Source organism: Cyprinodon tularosa, unplaced genomic scaffold (assembly GCF_016077235.1).
Source record: "Cyprinodon tularosa strain WSP-4 unplaced genomic scaffold, ASM1607723v1 ctg59, whole genome shotgun sequence".
NCBI lineage: Eukaryota > Metazoa > Chordata > Actinopteri > Cyprinodontiformes > Cyprinodontidae > Cyprinodon > Cyprinodon tularosa.
Window position 1 is genome coordinate 620754 of NW_024039329.1, and position 22700 is coordinate 643453.

The 22700-nt window shown below is 38.4% G+C and overlaps 1 protein-coding gene across 1 annotated transcript; it reads right to left on the reverse strand.

Moving 5' to 3' along the window:
• Nucleotides 1-12270: 12270 nt before the first annotated feature.
• Nucleotides 12271-13765, reverse strand: LOC119797588 (protein phosphatase 1 regulatory subunit 3E). The gene has a single exon (XM_038306730.1). The coding sequence runs from the start codon at nt 13435-13437 to the stop codon at nt 12553-12555; it is 885 nt and encodes a 294-aa protein (XP_038162658.1). The 5' UTR covers nt 13438-13765; the 3' UTR covers nt 12271-12552.
• Nucleotides 13766-22700: the final 8935 nt, after the last annotated feature.

The window sequence follows — 22700 nt, forward strand, 5'->3', positions numbered from 1 at the left end:
AAAAGGTTTGTTCATAAATGAGAGTGATGACTTGTTTTACTACACTCCATATTTGGAAAATTACATGGAAATGCTTCTCTGGAAATACTTTCTTAGCAAAGCAATGGCCCTAAGCCACCTCTGCATGCCAAAGTTTAGAAGGTCTGGCCTTAGCAAATATATGGCCTTAAGAAGGAACATTATCTCCACGAAACAATTTTCAAACAGATTTGATGAGATCGGGATGAGGTTAGTTTGATAGCTGAGTTTTAAAGCAATAACAAATCGTTTAAAACCTTATATTTACTTATAATCTAATGCTTTATGTTTGATGTTTTAGAACTTGGTTAATTCAATATAGATCACAATTTTTTATTAAAACAAGTTCTAAAAAAGAAAATATACAATATGTTGCATTAGATTATAAGTACATTTAAAAAAAATCAATTCAGGATAGGTTATTTATATTGTGAAAACACGTCATCTGACCACACATGACAAGAGACCATTTAACCAAATCATACAGCCAGATTGGTTTGAAGGTTTCTATCTAAAACAACCAATTGACTCCAAAGCTATCCCTCACACCAAGCATGCTTGTGGTGACAGTGGAGAGAAAACTCTCTTAACAGAAAGAAACCTCCAGGGGAAACAAGCTCAGTGTGAGCGGCCATCTGCCGAGCCTGACTGGGGTTTCAAGCAGAGATACAAAAGGTTACTGCCAACTAGCTCCACAGACAGCCCCGTCCCTGACACACACAGGCACAAAGACAAGCTCTGAGCCAGCTCCCACATTGGGGGATGAAAGGGAGCAAATACAGTTAGTCACAGTCAGAGAAACAGGACTACACTGAAAACAGACCAGATTCCAACATATAAATTAAGGTGTTGATGGCAGCCGCATAGCTGATATTTATCTCCGGGATGGTGTCAGAGCTGAAGAGGAAAAGACAAAATGAAGCTACTATGATGAGACAAAGCATAGAAAGCATAAAGTTAGAGGTTGAACTAAAAAAATACTGCAGAATGGGAGAAAGCAGATTAGGCTTTCAGCTTTCAGTCTTCTGGGAGATTGTTCCAGATAAGTGGAGCATAGAAACTAAATGTTGCTTCTCTATGTTTGGTAGTTCTTGGGGTAAAGAGTAAGCTTGAACTAGAAGACCTGAGTGGTCTGGGAGGTTGAGGTGCTGATCAATTCAGGGATTTATACACCAAAAGAAAGATTTTAAAGTCTAATTTCGGAGCTACAGAGTTAGGACTTCATAACCAGACAGATGTGCTCTACTTTATTAGTTCTAGTGATCACCCCTGGACAGGATATTTCTCAATTTTACAAAATTCCATAGATGAAAGACGGAAATTCTAGAAAACTCTTTGAAACAGGATTTAAATGACAGGTCCTGATCAAAAACAACACCAAGATTGTTTTACTTTATCCGAGATCAATTTAATCCCCTCCAAATGAAGTGACTGACTAATCAGCTTATTTTTTAAAGACTCTGGTCCAAAGACTAGAACTTCAGTTTTGTCTGCAGTCAGGAGCAGAAAGTTAAGAGTCATCCAGGTTATATGTCTTCAAGACATGCCTTTAATCTATGTAATGGGTTAGCTTCATCCGGATTTATAGACCGATATAGCTGAGTATCATCAGCATAACAGTGGAAATTAATACCATGCTGTCTAATAATTCAACCAATTGGGAGCATATATATAGTAAAGAGAATTGTCCCTAGCACCGATCCCTGTGGTTCTCCAAAGCTAACCTTGGAGCATGAGGAAGATTTATCATTAACTTGAACAAACTGAAATCGGTCAGATAGATACAGATATATTTAAACCAGTCTAATTATGTTCCTTTAATTCCTTCAAATTATTTAAGTCTGTCTAAAAGAATATTATGATCAAAAGTATTAAATGCAGCACTGAGATCTAACAGGACAAATACAGATACAAGTCCATTATCAGAGGCCATGAGAATATAATTAGTGACTTCCAGCAGAGTTTTTTCACTGCTATGACGACATTTAAAACTAGGTTTAAACTCTTCAAAAAGTTCATTATGGTGTAATGGGTCACATGTGTTTGGCAACTACTTTCTCAAGAATTTTAGATAAGAAAGGAAGCTTATGAATATAGGTCTATAATTGACCAAGTCATCTAGGTCAAGAGATGATTTCCTAAGTAAAGGTTGAATTACAGCTCCTCATCTGTGAAGATTCTTGGTCAACCAGGTCATGCAAGCTTGAAAAGTTCAGTTTAGGCAACTTCACATCCAGTTGCCTAAACTGAAAATTTCAAGCTTTATGGCCATCTTAAAAGCCTGGAGTACATTCCCCTGTAAAACAGGAAGGTTAATCTAAAATATAGATGTAAATGAGGGGGAATACTTCCTTAAATAACTTGGTTGGAACTTGATCGAACATAAAAGTTGAAGGCTTAGATGAAGATGATAGTTTTGCTAGTGGATGAAAACAGTCCCAACATTTCAGTCTAATGGTTCAGGTGCTATAGTTACCTCAGGTGCTGCTTCATCTTTTGGAGATATTGAGAGAGATGCCAATGATCTTATTTTTAATAGAATTAATCTTATTTATAAAGAATTCCATGAAGTTTATGATGTGCTTTAAAAATCCTGGAAAATATAAAGCTGCAGGATAAATATATCATATGTGATTACTAGAAAATCTAAACTAGAAATAGGAATATATACACTGTAAAAGTTATAAAACACATTTAGGGATTAGAGCAAGTGGGTCCTATTAGAAGGGAGGTTAAGAATGATTGATGAAGACAAGTCAGACTCCTGTTCCATCCTGTTTTCCCTCTTTGTGTCTAAGTGGTTGTTATGACACGCATATTTAGGTATGCCAAAGTGGTGAGGCCAAAAGAGCATAATGAATTTTCCATAGCCGTAAAAGATCACTTAGATCAATTATTCAGACCCAGGACTCATTGAAACCAGGTTATAGCTAGACCCTAACCTGAAGCCCTGGCTGCTGCATCTCCCTTTCAATCAACATTTTTCAAATGCATGTTTGTTTTGTAAAAAAAAAATCATATCTTAAATGCAAACCTCAAAACATTTGTATAGTGGGGGAAGGGTGGCTTCCTATTATTGGAGGTGAAAGATGCTACAGTTGAGGTGAGAGAAGAGGCTCTGATATGAAAAAAATGGCTCCAGGTTTGTGGCTGCAGCCTAATAATGCCGAGGCCTGAGGGTGAAAGCAAAGAGTGTGTCATGATCACATGAACACAGGAGTTATGCAAGCCGTTGTTGGATTTTACACTCCATAATAATGTCTGATTTTCACTGCTGGGCAGTAACAAAGAAAGATGTGCTCATTGGTGTTACAAATGATCTGATTTTGGTTGCTCAATCTTATTAGACAAATATTTCTGAAATGAAATTTTAATTTATCAGCTACAAGACAAACTTCATCATATGTTAAAATGTACATGGCATCATTTGGAGAATTACAATTTAAAAAAAATGATCATAAGTTACAGCAGAATCCCCCCACTCTACACCGATATAAAACTATCATATATGATGTTCTGCTAGATCTTTGTGAAAATTGTTCAAGACTTTTCATTTTGAAATCATCTGGTGGACTAATTTAACTGATTCTTTGTAAAGAAGTGCATTCAGATATTCATACAGCATTTCAGAAATAATGTCTAATTAAAAGTCAAATAAAATATCAGCAGTGTGTTGATCTGGGGCAGCTCCAGCATGTGTATAACTTGCCATATTTGGAGGTTTAAAAACATTTTATGTACTATGTCAGATGACGGAGAACTGCATTTTAACAAGCTCCTCACTTAATGATTTTTAACTGACACTTGTTTTACTATAATAGTGATTTTAACTGACACTTGTTTTACGTCAATTGTATATATGTTTGAATTGTGTAAATAAAGTGCTATTAAAAGTCAAAAGTCATATTTGGAGGTTGTATAGATTCTAATCTTTAACATAAAATCATGAAGGGAAACATCTGAGGATTAGTTTTTGACCCTTTTACTCAAGCGCATTTGATTTATTTGACCAGAAAATGATCCAAAGTACACCAGCAAGTCCACTTCTAAAGAGTTGAACGGACTGTATATTTCATTGGTTATAAATTAATACTCTTCAAATTTCTAAATATAGTTAAACAAAGCTGTATGAAAACGTAATTTAGTAAATAAGTAATTTCCCTCTGGGATTATTAAAGTATGTCTGATTCTGATCTGATGACATTGGAACATCATATTTTGCTGATGGAGGCAAATACTGCACTTTAAGATATAAACACATTCAAGACAAAGAAAAAATAGCCACAATGCAATGAAAATTAAATGTGTAAGTCTTCATTTCCTGCTTTACTTCTCAGAGAAACTGGCTGGATCAATATTTAGCTTTAACCTAAGTAATCGCACATTCTTTCCACACTGAACCAGCTGCTGAGTAGCTGCAATCATAGAATCAAATTAGCTAAGCGTTAAAGCACATTTTCATTGACTGGCCATCTAGATCAACATTCGCTGGCTGATAAAAGAATTAGGTTGAGTATTTACCAACTATAAGGATGCCTGATAGACGACCGTCTCTTCGCTTCCTTTAAATGTGAGCCAACACCACCTAGCGATGACACTCTGGTTGACAAACAGTTTAAAATGTTAACCAACATGATCCAAAAGCAATTGAAGGGGTTTTAGCTGCAGCAAACACATTGAAATTATAACAAAAATTCCCACAGTAATATGTTTCTTCTGCACTTATATATTTGATAAGTTAGAATACCATCCAAAATTTATATCCTTTTAATAACACAATCCAAAGTGTAAAATGCTAACTCACTGCACTCAGGTTTTTCTTTTTGTTCCTTTTGAACATTATGACTTACTGTAAATAAGAACTCCAAATCAAGTCTCTTAGGAAAACTACCTTAGAACAAAGAAAATAAGGTTTTAACTTTAGAACTGCATCTTACTAAAAATTCAGTCTATTTGCTGCACAGTATATGCATTTGGTTGGGACTTATTTTGCATAATCTCTGCTGAGTACAGGCTGGTAGGGCGCAATATGTCAGTAGCACAGTATCTAGAAAATGCAGGTATCTAGAAAGTCCATGTTACTCTTTCTTAAAATTTTGAATAGGGGCTGCTATACAGGTGCTGGTCATAAAATTAGAATATCATGAAAAAGTAGATTGATTTCAGTAATTCCATTTAAAAAGTGAAACTTGTATATTATATTCATACATTACATACAAACTCATATATTTCAGATGTTTACTTTGTTTAATTTTGATGATTACAAATGACAACAAATGAAAATCTCAAATTCATCATATCAGAAAATTAGAATATTACTGAAGACCAATAAAAACAAAGGATTTATAGAAATGTTGGCCAACTGAAAAGTATGAACATGAAAAGTATGAGCATGTACAGCACTCAGTATTTAGTTGGGCCTCCTTTGGCCTGTATTACTGCAGCAATGCGGCGTGGCATGGAGTCGATCAGTCTGTGGCACTGCTCAGGTGTTATGATAGCCCAGGTTGCTCTAATAGTGGCTTTTAGCTCTTCTGAATTGTTGGGTCTGGTGTATTGCATCTTCTTCTTCACAATACCCCATAGATTTTCTATGGGGTTAAGGTCAGGAGAGTTTGCTGGCCAATTAAGAACAGGGATACCATGGTCCTTCAACCAGGTACTGGTAGCTTTGGCACTGTGTGCAGGTGCCAAGTCCTGTTGGAAAATGAAATCTGCATCTCCAAAAAGTTGGTCAGCTGCAGGAAGCATGAAGTGCTCTAAAACTTCCTGGTATGTGGCTGCGTTGACCCTGGACCTCAGAAAACACAATGGACCAACACCAGCAGATGACATGGCACCCCAAACCATCACTGACTGTGGAAACTTTACACTGGACTTCAAGCAACGTGGATGAAGTGCCTCTCTTCTTTTCCTCCAGACTCTGGGACCTTGATTTCCAAAGGAAATGCAAAATTTACTTTCATCAGAGAACATGACTTTGGACCACTCACCAGCAGTCCAGTCCTGTTTCTCTTTAGCCCAGGCAAGACGCTTCTGACGCTGTCTGTGGTTCAAGAGTGGCTTGACACAAGGAATGCGACAGCAGAAACCCATGTCTTTCATACGTCTGTGTGTGGTGGTTCTTGAAGCACTCACTCCAGCTGCAGTCCACTCTTTGTGAATCTCCCCCACATTTTTGAATGGGTTTTGTTTCACAATCCTCTCTCGTCTTTTGGACAACTGTCAAGTCAGCAGTGTTCCCCATGATTGTGTAGCCTATAGAACTAGACTGAGAGACCATTTAAAGGCTTTTGCAGGTGGTTTGAGTTAATTAGCTGATTAGAGTGTGGCACCAGGGGCCATCAATTTTGAACCTTTTCACAATATTCTAATTTTCTGATATGATGAATTTGAGATTTTCATTTGTTGTCATTTGTAATCATCAAAATTAAACAAAATAAACATCTGAAATATATGAGTTTGTATGTAATGTATGAATATAATATACAAGTTTCACTTTTTAAATGGAATTACTGAAATCAATCTACTTTTTCATGATATTCTAATTTTATGACCAGCACCTGTACTATCATGTCAAAGCTGCAACAATTATCCCTGTTTCTTTTCTGCATTTTGAATTCATTACAGTTAACTTCCGTAATTATTAAACATTGGGTGACATTGGCCTTGGATGCAGGAGTTTGCCCTGCAACCAGTGGGTTGGTGATTTAGGTCCAGGCCCCTGCATTTTCTGTTGTCATGTCCTTGGACAAAACACCCGCATTGCCTATTATCTGATGCTCAGAGGCTCGCTTCACACCTGCACAACAGCCTTGCTTCTGTCAGTGAGCCCCAGACCAGCTGTGGCTACAGTGTTCCTTGTACAAGATTAGGGGAGTGACTGACTGTTAGGTAAAGCGTTTTGAAGTCCCCCGACTTGTAAAGGCGCTAAATAAGTACAGGTAATTTATTGAAGTGGTGGATAGTAACCTTTGCTTAGTATCATGTACTTGGATTACTTTTAAAATGACTTCGAGGAATTTTACTAAACCATACATTATCTAAAAGAGTAACATTATTGTCACGTAACACTACCTTTACTAAAATACGATTTCTGGACTGTCTACCCATCTCAGGTTGCTTCCATGAATGATAAACAAACGTGTTTTAACAAAAACAAATTCACATGTCTGTATCTTGTGAGATTGGTGAGCCAGCTTTGTTGTTCTTGTGTTATTTTAAGGGTTGCTTTTAAAAGTTTGAATTTGTTGTTTTGTTAATGTGAGCACTTGTTTTTTCTTATCAAAACAGGATTTTTGCAAATTCAATTTAGATACAACAGTGCCATAAAGTACCATAAATGCCTTTTTAAGGAACTCATTTTAGGTAATATTTGGGATAACTACTTTAAATTGCATAAAAATATAGGAGGTAGTGATGGTAGTGATCTTATCTGAGTGTATTTTCTGTCTTTTCTTCCCTCCTCTGCTTATATACTGTAGTTTGTGTGAACAAGCAACTTCTTTAGAAATAGGCTTTCGTGGCTTACCTTCCCTGTGTCAACTGTCAAGACGGCTGTCTTGTATTTTATGAGAAGCTATATTTTGTATTCCTAACAGCTATAAGCCATAATGATTACAACTAGTACAAATGAAAATATTTAATGAGTTTTTGGATCTGGAATGGATCATTAAGGCTAATTGTCCTAATTCTTAGGAATTTTAATATCCAAATTTATAATAATAGTGATATGCAAATTATAGTTCAAGCTATTCATTGCATCGGGTTTCCACAATGAAAGTCTACTGGTGGTGTTGAAAATAATGGGATTTAGTAAACACCTTGCTTTGAAAGCAGGACAGGAAAAAGCTGCATGCATGACTGTATGTGGGTATTAAATGCATGGATACTTAATATAGTACCCATTATGGTCATGTTCATTACATAGAGCAGCAGCAGCTCTTCAACTGCAAGGTCAGCGCTTTAATTTCCATCCATCCACATGTCACATGCCCTTGGCTAAGAAAGTGAACCCCATGTTTACCTCGAAGTGTTCAGTTGTGCATGACTGAATTAAAAAGGATGAATATGAAGAAAGGAAACATAGGAAATTGTGTTGATGCATGGGAACAGGTTTGTAGAAAAACAAATAGGGAACCTTGTACTTCTGTACTTTTAAACTGAAACATTCCATTTTGTCACTGTGCTATTTTGTAAATAAAGCCTTTCAAAGTTTTGAAAGGAAATTAGCTAAAGAAAAAGACGAATCTCATTAATGTTCTGTAGGATAAAGCTGCACTACTAGTATTTATCTACTAAGGTACCTTTTTTTTTTTTATAAAATGTAACACACAGGCAATTTTCTTTAGTGTCCTCCTTTTATTGTCCCAGTCTTGCTTTGCTCTTGATTCAATCCCCCTTTCTGTAAACAGAGCAGCGGTGTCAGGACAGAAATCAATTCAAGGACATGTCCTCAGGCAGGCTAACAATGGCGGCTGCAGCCCTCTGCAGAGATTTGCTTCAAGAATGGCGGCAAACAGCAGGTCTATAAAAATAGTATGCCCGACTGACCTACTACTGAGACCACTAGCGAATACTGCCTCTTAATAGAACCTATGCAATATTTTTACCCTGCTAAATGTGGGTTTAAGAAGTAAAAAAATCTTAGATTTCATCATAAAAGCTTTTATTGAGCTTGGATTTAACAAAATATAGAGTTACATTACAAGCTAAACGTAAACATAATGGCATGTTTCAGTATTTCGTGCAACATGGAGAAATTTTACAGGAAAAAAAAGGACATAATTCACCAACATGTTAAATTATATTAAATTAGTTTATAAAAAAATCAAGTAGAGAATTAGAAAACTAAAAACAGTGTCATGAAATCATAATACATTACAACTACCGAGAGACAAGAGCGGTACAATGACCCAAACATTTCCAAGGAGACAAAAACACCCCCCTTTACTTCCTTGTTTTACATTAGACTTGCTTTGACTGCTTAATATCAGGTACAATCATAAGTCATTCATGCAAATAGCTTTCAAACACCAAAAAGCATCCGATTTAGCCTTTGATACGTCCCTAACGTCTGTCAAAAGTTACCCCAGTACGTTCTACAATCAGTCCTCACTTGCATCACTTTCACTTATAAAGATCTCTCATTTGTGAGCAGTGTGCACCCAAACAATGTGAACACAACTCCTCTTTAGTTACGTTACTCACACAATGGAAAAATCTGGTAACTCCGTCCAATATCAAAAATTACTGCAAGTCTAAACATGATAAACATGTTGAATCTCTATAATGAGCTTTACGTAAATTGACTCCGAGAACCTCTTATGATTTTGCAGCATCAAATTACTGAACTATTTCCACCAGGGATGCAGGCTGAAGTCCTTGAGGGCTGACATGCTGCAACTTTCAGATATCTCCCTGCTCCATCACACCTAAACCATATGGATCTCTTGAATTCAAGTTCTCTAAAATCCTGGAAAGAATGCAAATAAGCTGATTCAGGTGTGTTGAAACAGATGCATCTAAAAAGGTGCATGACACCGGCCCTGGAAGACTGGATTCTGACATCTCTGATTTACACCATTTAGGGTTTCAAAAGCTTCAAAGTACACACAACACAGAACACTAATAGGAAGACATTCAGGGTGAACTACTGACACAATTACATATTAACATGATCTGCATGTTCTGATACAAATTATTACATTAACACACAGGTGGAAGTCTATTACGACCACAGGCCCTTTGTTGACTTCATGACAGGGATGCAGCACTAACAATAACACCAAGATAAAACTGAATTTTACATGTTTATTTTTGTTTAATAAGAAGTGTGAAGAAAATGTGATAAGTCATTCAGGCTAAACAACCACACCAGATTTTTCTAACGTAGAAAATCAGAGCAGGTGGTGGTGGAATCTTCAATAAAATAATCTCCTGCTTGTTGGCAGGGATATTTTTGGTACTGATGTGTCTTTTGCTATCTGTTTCATTTGAAAATGAATGCTATCTTCTATTGCACTACACCAAATATGTCTACAGACACATGAACATGTACAATAGCCAATTCTTTAACAATATATATTGGAATCTTGCATGACTAGACCTTTGATATTCACAATAATTCAAGGAAGCTGTGAGAAATGCAGCTATGTCCAAAGAGGAAAGGTGTGCGGCAGGAAATATGACGCAAGGAAGTCTTGCATACATCTCGTCAAAACCAACTATTGACCCAAAGCTTCTGGTGCTGATAATTGTCAGAGTTGTCGACAAACACCAGAGATCAATGATAGTTGAAAACCGCTCCAAAAATCAAGCTTATGTGGTTACAGCAATAGCTTCCATACTGCAGGATTTTCCAGTGCAAAGCTTTTCTCTGGGGCTATGGAGATGTAAACAAAAACGCTAAGGTGATGTCCGGGCTACACCCAGAGGATTGGAATTGAAAGCAGCTTTTTAAGTGCCTGTTCCTCCTCTGCTTCCTGTTGTTCCAACTTTTATCAATAGAGGAAAGAGAAAAGTGGGTATCTGGATTCAAGCTAATTTATACGTTTTTTCCCTCCACAAACAGAGTGCTTACACAACACAGTGAACCAAGTGAGATAGATTTAGATAGACATATTAAAATTAAAATATAACTTTCACATTTGAAAGAGCTTGTATAAATATGAGCATTCAGCCACTAAAGTAGGAAAAAAGAAATACAGAGAGAGACAGACTGCAGAAAAATAATGTGTAGCATTTGGTCATTCCTATGAAATTTAAAAACATTTTTCTGTCAAAATGTTAACTATTGAGTACCTTAACAGCAGCATAAACTGTGTAAAGCAGTCATCTGTAGCAGCTACTTTGTATACAGACAGAACTGGTTTGTGGAAAAACACAAACAGTGCAATCAAGAATCTATAATATTTTCATCTGTGAATATTTGAATGCAAAAATAATTACTATAAATAGCATTTGTTCTTTATCACCGTTAACCTAAACAAAGTACATAAAGTGAGGTAAACTTAACTGTTCAAACAGCATCTGCATATATTTTCTGTATAAGAACAAAATCATATTGGAGTTCATTCTGTGAAAACAATAAATTAAAAGAGAGCATGTAAGAAGTGGTTCCCTTTCTCTGTATAAACATAACCCCATTTATGTAGGATTAAAATACTTACTCTGTTTTTTTTCACGAGTTTTAAAGAATAGTAATTAAATGCTGCACTTTTGATAATGTAAAGGCATAATCTAACCAAGGGTCTCCTCTTTCCAACCAGCACTTGTGTGGGAACCATATAAATAGGAAATTGGTTGAATAATGGCCCCAAAAATTGGATTGTCCAAAGGTTTCATGCACCCACATGGGTCCTAACTGTGTTATTACATTTTGACATTATTTTTAGTCTGTATTTCAATCCTTCGCTGAAAAAAAAAGAATGCAACCAATTTTTTTGCATTTACTTAATCATATTTAGTTACTTTAACACAACTGTTTCATGTTAGCAGGGTAGGACATAAAACAATTGTGTTAAAGTAACTAAATATGATTAAATGCAAAAGACGGTTACATTCTTTTTTTTCAGTGATATTCATATCATATCCAACTTGTTTTGCAAAACTGGGTTAGAAGTAGGCAAGAATGCCCACTTAGAGCTAACTTCGAATATTAAAATAAATATTGTTATTTATTATAATAGCAATAAACTGGTGCCATTTTTGCTCCCACAAAACTGAAGGTACACTGAAAAAAATAATGCAACAATTTCTGGCATTTACAGGGTAGGACATAAAAAAATTGTGTTAAAGTAACTAAATATGATGAAGTAAATGCCAGAAATGGTTGCATTATTTTTTTCAGTGTAGGGTCCTGGGATAGATCTATACAGAGCCCACATAAAAATGCTGAGTTTGCTACACCTCTCGGTTAATGTCTGATAGTTTATTTTTATTTCCCAAAAGTTGAGAATATTGCACAAATAAATAACATGTGAACATTTTAAATACAGTAAGGCATTTTCAATATCTTATTAGAAATGATATACCTATGTCATACATAAAATAACCATTTATATATTATCTTTTTATATAATCTATTTCATTTAATTTTCATTTACATCTCCTGTTTCAGCAGATGTGTGCCCAGATAAGCTTTAACCCGTCCCGTTGACCACTGAATCAATACACATGCTAAACAAGACGCACAAGCGATAGTAATGTCACAACAACCTCTTCTGAAGTGAGAAGTAAAGCCTGAAGCTGTTTTTTCCGTGGCATATTAAAGAATATGAGCAGGGCCTCCCAAATGGCACCAAGCTTCACCGAGCCCAGAATGGAAAAAGAAATAAGAGGAAAAAAACAGATCGCATCTCCTCCCTCCTGCTGGGACTCTGTCCGGCTGATCATTTTCTGTCAAAAAGATTTGAGTCACGACAGGAAAAAGAAAAAAAAAAAAAACACGAAGCCAGATATTTAACAGGCTACAGTCTTACAGTGAAGGTCTACCCGGGCATCATTACGCGCAGATTACGCACTGATCGGCCCTCAAATGAAGTGGATCCAACCGTTTTCCCATTCCCGCGGCGGAGACATCTTCAACCGGTGGCGGCGCACCTTGTAGTTGTTCCCGTTGTTATTGTCCCAGAATTCCTGCCCGCCGACACAGTATTTAATAGCGAACTGCAAGGTTCCGCCGTTATCCAGGTATGCGGGCATGACGATCTTGAAGCTGAACTTGTCGGTGACGCCGTCGCTCGAGTCTGGGACGTAGGTGGCCAAGCTCTCCATGAAGGTGATCCAGTTGTTTAGGGAATAGCGCAGAGAGACGCTCTTCTCGAAGGCCAGGTTTAGGACGCGAACGAAGCCAGAGAGGGTGAAGTCATCCGTTTGAACGCTCTCCAGCAGAACCTTCACCTCTCGGACCTTCTGCTCGAACCCGGGTAACGTGCCTGGGTTTGTGAACTGGAGATCCATACACACGGTGTGCGAAGGATCCCGGGGGAACTTTGTGTCCAGGTTATGGAGCGTCCCCTTGGGTAGTTTGGCCAAAATGCGCTCTGGTACCACCGGCTCGTCCGCATCGTCGAAGTGCTTCACGGAAATGAGCTCCAAACCCAGGGAATCAGCGAAGCGGACCTTTTTTTGACTGCTCGGGCTCCTGCTGCGCGCGATCTCCAATTTTGCCCTCTCCGTGGGCGTGGGGAGCGATTTGCACCTCCGGCGCAGATTGGGGCTCTGCGGGGTCTTCAGGAAAATCTCCCTGCCCCGCGGTCTCTCGTCCACCACCGGGCTCTCCATGGGTTCACACGATCCGTTCATCAGTTCGTAGTCTTCCCCATCCTCGAGCCTCGGGTTGGCCGCGGTCAGGCTTCCGAAGAGCCCGGCGATGCAGCTGTAGTTCCTCGGCAGGCAGTTCTTGGGAGGCAGCATTGCAGCGGCTGGGACGCACGCGCACACACCCGGGCTTTGCTTCAGCGCCAGGGCGACCTGCACTGCACAACCGCGCTGCTCGTGATGAAATACAGCCTGCGAGTTAAGACATGAAGGGCTCAGGTGGTAGTGTCCCCCTCGCGGATAGGCGCTCCTGTTGCGTCAGAGGATGACTCCCCTCAGCTCTGGACCAATTAACCGATAGTTTGTTGTTCTGCATCTGGGAGCAGCTACGTAGAAAGGAATTTACATTCAGTTTCTGCTCCGTCAAAACAGAAAAGGATAGGGTGTGAAAAAAGAGAAAAGAAAATGTAAGGGTTCATCTCGTGCGTAGTTGCAGGGCATGGGGGACGTACTGACGTCACCAGGCTACGTGCAGAAGTTCACGTTTCATCTCACCGAAAATGCTTTCCCCACTTCTGAAGCAATAAAATTAACTTCCTTTTTTTTTACTTTCACATGATATAATCCGCCCCCTGGAAAATTAAAAAAGAGAAAATAAAGATGATAAAAATAATAATTTATATGTTTCACATAAGCAAAGCACTGTGCATTCCAGACTATTTACACTATATACTTTATTATGCCAAACTTTCACGAAGCTTCACATAGGCCTATATTTTATTCTTAATGCTAAGGTAGCATTAAGAATAGTAGTCCGTGAGGCAGACACCCTGTCTACTTTAAGGCTAGGCTTAAAACTTTCCTTTTATAGTTAGAGTGGCTCAGGTTATCCCAAGCTATCTCCATAGTTATGCTGCTATAGGTTTAGACTCCTGGAGGACATAGGGACCCCCATTTCATCATTCTGCTTCATTCTCTCTCTATTCTCCTATTCTGCAGAATCTGTTAGTTCAATCTCTAACATTATGCTCTGTCTGCTTTTTCTCAGAGTAGCTTTGCCTTGTCTGTTCCTGTTTGGCTGTGACGCCATCCTGGAGAGAAACATCAGCTGTGCTGCTTCCATCAACACCCTTGTTTATAGATGCTGGAAATCGGCCTGTTTTCCAGTGTAGTCCTGTTTCTCTGACCGTGACTGGCTGGATGTGCTCTCTTCGTCCTCTGGCATGGGAGCTGGCTCGGTGCTCGTCAGCCTGGCTGTGTGTTTCCTGGACGGGGCCGCCTTTTGCAGCTGCTTTTTGTATCTCTGCTTCTGTCTCCTTGAACCCCAGTCGGCCTCGGCAGATGGCCGCTCACACTGAGCCTGGTTCTGCTGGAGGTTTCTTCCTGTTAAAAGGGAGTTTTTCCTCTCCACTGTCGCTACAAGCATGCTTAGTGTGAGGGATTGCATTTGAGTCAATGAGTCGATGCAATCAACTGGTTTTCCTTAGATAGAAAACTTTGAACTGTAAAGTGCCTTGAGATGACTTGTGTTGTGAATAGGCGCTATATAAATAAACTGAATTGAATTGAATGTTTCCTGCGCCGGAAGCAGCCCTCCCATACTCTTAACGTCACGCCTTCCCTGTTACCATGACGACCTCACCACTGCCCTCTGAAGGCATTTACAACTGCGAGGAGTTCTGGCAGGTTAGTACAGGACCTATTCAACTTGTAAAGCAGATTTTGTTTTTTTTTAGGGTAAGAGAGAACTTTGTGAATTTTATTTTGTGTGATCTAAGCTTAAGGAACTATTTGATCATTATTTTATATCATCTCCTAGGATCCACCTCAAGCTAATAACTTTGAGACGAAACAAGATTGTCAGGAAGCGATGAACAGAAACGATAGGGTGTCTGAGCTTTAGACACTAAGGAGGAAATGTGTTGAAGCTCTGCTTGATATAAGTGAGGAGAGCTACATGAGAGATGTGCAACCCTATGAGTGGCATTGTTACTCTGAATAGGAACATGCTGTAAGTGATGCAGTCTCTTTTCTTCTGATTTATTGAATATTGGACTGTTCAAAGACTTTTTTTAAGGCTTTTGAACTCAAGCAAACCATCACAACATCCATTATTCACAAATAGAAGTAACAGCTGTGAACCTCTCCTGCCTTGCTTTCTAAAAAAAACTAAAATCCTTATTCCAGAAGTCAAAGTAAAGGTGATAGTGGGGAAAAACAACAACAAACTGCCATAATGGTCCATCTGGAATTTACCCTTAAAGGTGCTGTAGGAGATCTTGGGAAAAACTGTTCCAACAAGCTATATTTTTTAAACATACACAACCATGCCTCTCCCTTCAGACCACCCCTCAAAACCACCTCTTTAAAACACATGAAGAGCAGCAGGAGCAGCCCTGATGATGCAGGGCGCTATGATCACTTCTCTGAAACAGTTTATTAATGCCTAAATTAACTTAAAATGCCGAAATCTGCCTGCAAACCATGTTCGCTTTTATTACCCTGGTGCCTGCAGTTTGGATTACGTACATGAAAAATGCCTTCCAGCTAGCCTAGTAAACTAGCCCCACCCGCCAGCGGCCAAAATAGTTTTTGCCTGTGAGTGGTCTAGCCTCGATCAATGCCGCAGGCCCTAGAACTGGCGGGCCAATTACAACGCGGAAATGTGTTTTGAATGGCTGGATGCAAAGCGGGCGGGACGACAAAGCTGTGCGACACTGGAGAAAGCACAACGAGGAAGATGGTAACAACTATTAAACAGTTCTCGTTTGACTCAGCTTTACAATCAGTTTTGGAAGGATTAGACTTGGGGTTTTCCTTGAAAGGTGAGCAGAAAGAGGCTCTAAGCTCATTAATTTTTAAGAAGGACGTATTTTCTGTTTTACTAACAGGCTGTTTGTTTACACTCCACCACCAGCTTTCTGTCGCGCTTACGTCACAGTCAGTTGCGCTCATTGGTCAGAGCGTTGGCTAATAGGCACTGACAGCGGTTTGAAAAACAACGGGTTGTTCTCATCAACAATCTTCCGATGTCTTATTCATCGGGGCCAGACTAAATTACACATTTAATCTCAGTCTGGTTTATCAGACTACCTACCAGCTGGTCGCCTCTGCCGTGGCAAACTGCAAGAAGGCGATCAGGCCAGAGGCTGCTCTTGAAGGGGATTACTCGGGGGTCTAAGTTGCTCTGACAGAAATAATATCTGAAGGCAGGATGGTAATCTGGATGAACTGACTGCACTGATGATGTATTCAGGTGGACTTTCACTTCAAAATAGGTTCAAACTACTTTTTACCCACTGATCACAGCAAATATAGCTGCCATTGTTACAGGCAAAGAAAGTATAGGGCATCTCCGCCGAATGCACATCAGACCCATCTTTTTCCACCATGCAGCCAGAGCAGCAACCGGGATTTTGGTCGACTACAGTTCAGCACGTAGTCGAAAAAGAAGTCAGTGCAAAAAAAAAACACAATAATCCCAAGACTTTGAGTGGACTAAAACATCTGTATTATTGGATTTATTGTATGGATCTTTTTTCACACAGATTTATCTTTCGTATTAAGTTTGGTTTGATGAGGAAGATTTAAGAGTGCATAAACAGCAAGTAAAGGGGGGGTACTTTTTTTGCTGCTCTGTATACTGGTGGCTTCAAAGCTTTTTACACACTTTCAAATTGTTGTTCTGCTTTTCAAATATGGCATAAAAGGAAAAAAAATTGTCTGCAGGTTATTCAGAGCTGTTTGTCCTTTATGTGAGAATTTACAGCAGTTGGTACATCTTTCAATCCTGTAAGCAGTGAGGTAGGTTGACCTCTTGAAATTAGTTTGGATTTGATCTGGGGAATTCTGGAACCAAGTAGGCACATCAAACTCATTTTATACTTTTCGAACCATCCTCTTTTGGCTTTTTGGCTACCGACATGTTCCCTTCCAGATGCACTAGACAAGACACAATAATGTTTAGGCTGATTGGTGAAAAAAATCTGACAGTTTGCAAAAAAAGCAATCCATATTCTTCAGTGCAAAGTCCATACCTTTATGACAACTCAGAATACAGCCTCATTTCAGAGCCTCAGAAATGTTTTATCTGGTATTGTTTTGTTTTAAAATAACCATGAGCCATAATTAAGAGAATTTTCTACAGTCCACAACAAATAATTGAAGGTAAAAAAAAATTAGAGGTGCACTAATCAAAGTTTGAAGGGGAGGAATTTACCAGTTTTTCCTTTTTCTGCTAGCAAGAATATTGTACAGCATTTTTCTCCTCTATCTGCTTTAGCCCCAAGGAAAAAAAGAAATCTGTATCTGTCTAATTTTAAATAGGCACACATGATAGTAAAAGCTTGTTCAGTTAATCTTAAAAATCTTAAAAATAAATTTAGTTACTGACAAGACATTATGGATATTTTTACGTCAAGATGTACAAATTCATATATTTTGAACTATTAGTCATACCAGTTTGGAAGTGTTTATCGTTAGATGTTAATGATCATAATGGAGGATGTTACAGAAAAAAAGTAAAATACCAAATACCCTTACTATAGAGCATTCATAGTACCAAATCCTTTATTGTCCAACACGTTTTCTTTTTGCATTTCAAAAAATTTTATGCTTTATTTCTGCGGAGCCTGATTTATTTTATTTGTTTTATATCTTGAGATAAAACTATTGCTATTTTTCACTTATTTCCACATCAGGTTCAGGGTTGGGCCAGAGTCACCCCTATGGGGTGCATGATTATGAATCAGAAGAGCCAGAAAGAAGCAACACCAAAGAAGGCTAATAATCCATTGGGAGGCAACCAAACATCTTCTAAAGAAGGCAGCACATCCAGCCTGATGGAGCAGTAATGCAACTCTAACATAAGCTTCAAGGGATCTGGAACTTTGCAACTGGAACTTCTATAATGAGGCAATTACCTATACTTCCTAAAACATGACACAGTTCATCCAAGTAGTTATTCATAGAGAAGAACAAATCACTTGCTCTGGTGCAAACCCTGGTGACCACCAGGATCCTGTTAACATAAGGATAAGAAATGCATGTTCTAGAGCTTTTTGATGCGTGTCATCACTGATAACATTCGGTCAATTAAATATCCTTAGCTGATGTGTGTGTTTTTTTTTTTTTATAGACAAACAGTAGTGTGTTTTTCTCGGTTAATGTGCAATTTGTATGTACTGAAATTATGTTTCATACTCCCTAAGGCAGGAGTCTCCAACCCTGGTCCTCAAAATCTACTGTCCGGCAGTAGCTCCAAGACACTGCTAATTGAAATGACTGAATTACCTCTTCAACGTGCCATCAGGTTTGACAAAGGCCTGGAAACAAGCTATTCTTTTCATTTAAGCTGTTGGAGCAGGGATTCATCTAAGAAGGCTATCCTTTACGGTGCCTGTGCCATCTTTGTTCTTTCTCACCGCCACAGGAAATCACATGATGATTTGAGAGGAGAGCTCTCACAAAGCATAACAGGATGCATCTGCTCATCTAGTGACCATGGATGATCACTACTTTTCAAGGTGCATTGTGGGAAATTTCATGTCCACTACTTTTTCATCCACTAGACGTTCGGACACTAATTTAAATGACGTAACCACTATACAGTGCACTATATTAAGGGGGACGTTCGGACACAGCTCGGTTTCTTAACCCTGGTCCTCAGGGCCAACTTCATGTTATAGGCCCAGTCCCAAACCGCCACTTAGCACTATGCCTTAACTACTGAGTGTCAATCACAATGAAGTCCTTCTCACAGCTGTGGAGGGCACCTTGATTGAGTTACCGGTAGATGCTTTTCAACTGCTTTTCCCTCCATTGCTATGGCAACACAGTGACTCCCCACATGCATGGATGTAACTCTGCGGAGCAGATTGACATGACATCCAACATTTGTCCATTTCTCAAAATAAGTTTATACAGTCAAATAAAACTATTTCAAAGAGGAACTTCCCTTTTGGGGATCAATGACGTCTTTTTTCCCCCTCCTAACTTGGGATTTTCTGTCAGTGCGATGATGCAACAAACCAGCAGAACTTACATTTGAATGCAGGTGCTTCTTCCAGGTCGCCTTTACACCCGCTGCTAAGTTCCAGAGAGCCTGCACTGTTTCAGACTTGTAAATTAAGAGCTAAATGATCCACTCGCCCTACCCACTTTGTGGTTTAAGACGGCCCTAAATGTGGCGGACACTCTGTAGGGAGGTGCAAAAAAAGGGTTAGTGCTTAGGTGAAGTGGGCTCAGGCCTTAGCTGTGGCTCTACTCAAGCACACCTGATATAAATGATTGCATTACCTCCTCGGCAGCCATTAAATACTGCATAAGCCTGTTGATCACCTTTTCATTCAGGTCAGATATGTGAAGGCATTGAAACATCTAAAACATGGACGACAGCGGTTAAGAAACCCTGATGTAAAACCTGTAGGAGATTAGATCTTGAAGACCATGGCTGGCGACCCCAGACTTAAGGTGTTATGTGCAGTAGGATACCACCATGGTATCTGTTGAGCTAAGCAGGGATTGTCACCAACTTTGGCGCTTCTCCTTGTCATGCTGTAGAGGGATGCTACTCCAGTTTGTGTTGGGAACTGAACATAAGCTGATCTCCACTGGACATTTAGGTCAATGAAAACATGAACTGAGAAAATATTTTGCACTACATGTATTGTCTTACAATATTCCAAGGTATAAAGAAATATTTTTTGTGCTAAAGTTTAAGCCACCAAGAATTAGGTGTGCATCTAAAAAAAACATGTCTCAATAGAATAGGTCATGCATGTTGGGCTGCATGCTTAGCTTTCTTAATAGGAGCACTAGTGTTCCTATTTAAATTAAAATTTTAGTGAGGCTGACTTTTTTTCAAATGGGTGTTGCCAGCCACAAATGCCAAATAACCTGCCTGGTTCTTTGCAATATAAAGTAGGCCTCCAACCTTGAATGACAAATTTGACCCCGGATACATAGCATTTATTGCACTAATTTTTCTCTAAGACCACTTATAACAAAGATTTGTGTTTTCTTTGACTAAATAGTACAAATATCAGAATAAATTATGTTAAAAAGAATAATGACACAATCACATCCTTTGTATATTGTAGGTATGTCGACATTAGCAAGACAATATAATTAAAAATACTCCAAATACATTTTGTAGTGTTCCAGAAGATTGTTTTATCCTGAACTGAAAGTAAATTAACAAATTCAACTTCTTTAAGTAGAATTGTTCTTAACTGCCTTAACATACTGCAAAACCTATTTTAATGAGTTAAAAAAGTCAGAATAATTGTATTTACCCTTTAATTGTGTGGTTAATTTAGATGATTTGCCAATAGAATGGGTATGTTTAGTCTTAAAATAGAATAATTAGATAGGATGCACTTGAAATAAGACACTAATTTGTTTTTCTTATTTTGAATCTAAATTTTCTTGCTCCATTGGCAAAGTGTCTCACTTACCTAGCTCAATTAATGAATGAATTAATCTTAATTTAAGAAAATGTACTTGCTTAGATTTGTTGCAGTGCAGAGGCAGACAGTGGGTGAGACTGTGGATGAATTAAATGTAGGGAGGATCTATTATATTGCAACAGGTTCAAAGAAGGAAATAAGTAAAATATTACACTTACATGCCACTTTTTAACTCAAGGGGATTAGTTGAAGCTCGGCACATGTGGCTCATGATGATTAATGGGGAAACAGAGGAGAGTAACTATTTTCCCTCTGATTGCAGAAATGGGCTACAGCTGCTGTGTTTTGGAGGAGGGAGGGGCTCAACACTCACTACTCTCTAAAGACACTAAACTCAGAGCTGTGTGTGCCTGTGTTGTCAGCAAAGCATCCGACAATACAAAAAGTGGTCGCTACTGTCTGAAAAGTTGCTAAATATAGAAATAAAGTCACTGAATTGGCAACACTGTGTTCACCTGCCTCTGTTAGCTGATGGCAGTCATAAAGGCGCAGAGTCACGTTCTCATAGCGCTTCTTTTTTCATGTCTATGTGCAAATACGGAGGTGTGTGCACATTATTATGCTGCTTTATGTGTCACTGCCAGAAATCTATAACGCAACAGTGATGTCCCATCACTGGTTCCTTAAGTATTTTCCTCATACAAGTTTACTATTTGACTTTTTGGAAATGTCTCCTTTCTTATATTTAATAACTTTTCAATCAAAACAACATATCTGAGAGACAGAAATGTGCTAACCAGCTTTAAAACAACATAATAGAATAAATAAAAGATATAAACATATCCTCCAAGCTAACCACCAGATCTTGAAAAAGATCCTTTTAGGAACCCCCTGGTAACTGAATGCCTTGATGTGAATGGTTTTACAGAAGTCTTACGTTATTAAAAACCTTAAAAATAACTTATTTTTAAGAAAAAATAGTAAAAAAAAAGGGTTTTTTAAAATGTAAATTTTCACATTCAACCCTTTTTACCAGCTTTCTTTTCTTCTAGACTCTTTCTATAAGTGTTTAAGCAGCTCTTCTTGTTACTTAGCAACAATGCACAGAGAGCTAATAAAAAAGTGTAGCAAGATTCTTTATTGGGAATCTGCGCCTTCTTAAACTTTTATCAGTTTTAGTATCAGAGCTTTCATTGTACATCCCCATAGTGAGTGAAGTTCAGCTCATCTAGCTCTTAATCTTATCTCAACATTATGCTAAAATCCAAACCTTAAATATATACTGGTCCCCTAATGTCAGCTAGGTAGTAAAGAAAAGTATAAATATTTAGTTGAAAATGTAAATATTTCAGTTTTCTATTAAGTTTATATATTCCAATAAAATGCACTTTAATACAAACCTTTCTGCACACTGGAAATTTCGTCAATATATATAGTAAATGCACTTTTCTTTGTTCCTTTTGAATAATTATCTTAGATGTATGCAGCTTGGCAGGGCTGTGTAAAGCCTGTGGCTCTGCAGAGATGTAAAGAGAGCTTCAGCTCATCTGTATTGATTTTGCCTCTTATAACCACTCCATAGAGTGTTTATAAGATAGGGTTTAGTGGTTATTTAATGATGGGATCCCGTGGTCATTAAACCAGGTATTGGTACCTTAAGCTTAATATCTGACAGCAGAGGGATGACTGGGTGCTCTAAAATATCCTGTAGTGAGGACCATGTGGACCAAGACCAGCAGAGAACATAGCTGTAAAATTAGCAATAAGTGGGAAAATTCACACAGGTCCTCAAACTGCTTGGTTTATGATTCCCTTCACTCCTCCTTCAGACTCTGGGGCCTTGGTTTACAATTAAAATGTAAGATTGCATTATTAAAACAGCAATGCATATTATGTAACAATCAATGCTTTTAAGCCCATAAGAAAAGCTTCCATAGTCTCTGGTTCAGGAGTAGCTAAAAACAATGAATGCAAAAGGTGTTTTTCAGTAAGATTTTATGCTTTCAGAAT

What these genes read in the sequence shown, in the direction of transcription:
- LOC119797588 (XM_038306730.1), bottom strand. Translation starts at nt 13,437, where the DNA reads ATGCTGCCTCCCAAGAACTGCCTGCCGAGGAACTACAGCTGCATCGCC.